The following is a 1,349-nucleotide window of genomic DNA, read 5'->3' on the forward strand; positions in this document are numbered from 1 at the left end:
CACCGTCCACTCGGGGCCCCCCGGAATGCTCGTCGCCTCCTATGCCCAGTTCTGCTCCTCCAGCGGGTGCAACGGGGCCAACAGCAGCAGTGTCCTGTTGGATGCCATCCCCCGTCCAGGTGTGGGATCCCAGCATGCTGGGTGGGACCAGGGACACGCATAGATGGGGCCCCAGTGACAAGAGGCTCCGCGGCTCAAAGAAGGTGGCTTCAGGGAGGAGCAGAGCTGTGCACCCCAACCTTCTCTTTGCTCTCCAGCTCCCCCTGTCCCAGGAGACCTGCAGTGTCCTGCCTGTGTTGAGTTGTTTGGATCCTGCTCACGAAACTCAGAAAATGTTACCTGCCCCAAGGGCACCATTGGTTGTTACCGTGGTTCCATTGATCTCAGGGGAGGTGAGTGCTGATGGTCTCAAGGATGACGGGATTAGGATCTGGATTCACTGGTCCTGAGGTTGGAGGTGGCCTGAGTTCCTGACTCACGGGTTTGGGGGTGGAGGGGACTGGGGACCCCGATGTCCAGGTCTAGGGGAGGAGGGACGAAGAGGCTGATCTCCTGGTCTGACCTGGGAGAGGGCGCATCTGAGATTCCTGGGTCTTAGGAATTTCAGTGGGCTGTGCTTTGAGTTCTCTGACTTAATCTTCATTCTCTAGGTGAGCTGTCCTCCTCATTCAAGCTTCAGGGTTGCATGGCCCAACCTTCCGGATATCTGTTGAACCATGTCCGCAATATTGGGGTCTTCTCCGTGTTTGAGACCTCTTGGTATAAGAATGAGACTGAGAAAGAGAAGGAGAATGAGAAACATAATGAGAATGAGAAACAGAATGAGAAGGAGCATCACTTTCCCCCCCAAGCTGGAGCTGCCCCTTCCTCCTACACGGCTTTGGTGGCACTGGGGCTATCCTTAGCCCTTTGGTGTGGGGTGCCCTCCCTGCTGACCCCATTTTCCCTTGATTCTTTGCCTCTCCTAACCCCCTAAACCCAACCCTCCCTCTGACCTCATAACCCAACACTGGATTATTTTCCCATCTTCTCCATGAATTATCATCCACACACACTTTGTGGCCTGATGACACATATGGAAGGGCCTGGGAGCAGCTGGACTTGCCCTGTAGGAGAGTTGACATTCGAGCAGTGGCCACATGTGTCTGATAATAAAGACATCGTCCTTTCCCCCAGTGCTGGGGTTTCTCTATGTGAGGGGAGGGGAGGGCAGGACACCCAGAAATCTGGCACAGGGGAGGAGAGGAATCTGTGGGAGATTCCCCATCTCAGGTCCATCCTTCACTGGTCTGGTACACATCCCCATTCCAGCTTGGGTGGCAGCAGAGACTTTAGGGTGCGGCCAACAA

The 1,349-nt window shown here is 55.2% G+C and overlaps 1 protein-coding gene across 1 annotated transcript; it reads left to right on the plus strand.

The window, feature by feature from the left end:
- Positions 1-7: 7 nt before the first annotated feature.
- On the plus strand, positions 8-912 carry LOC124234066 (CD177 antigen-like; the record flags this gene model as incomplete). The annotated part of the gene is made up of 3 exons (XM_046651326.1): positions 8-119; positions 258-392; positions 651-912. Coding segments are annotated over 3 exons (509 nt in total), but the record flags the coding sequence as incomplete, so codon positions are not given.
- Between the last annotated feature and the right edge of the window lie 437 nt (positions 913-1,349).

The sequence above is a fragment of the Equus quagga genome, unplaced genomic scaffold (assembly GCF_021613505.1).
Source record: "Equus quagga isolate Etosha38 unplaced genomic scaffold, UCLA_HA_Equagga_1.0 69214_RagTag, whole genome shotgun sequence".
In the NCBI taxonomy this organism is placed as follows: Eukaryota; Metazoa; Chordata; class Mammalia; order Perissodactyla; family Equidae; genus Equus; species Equus quagga.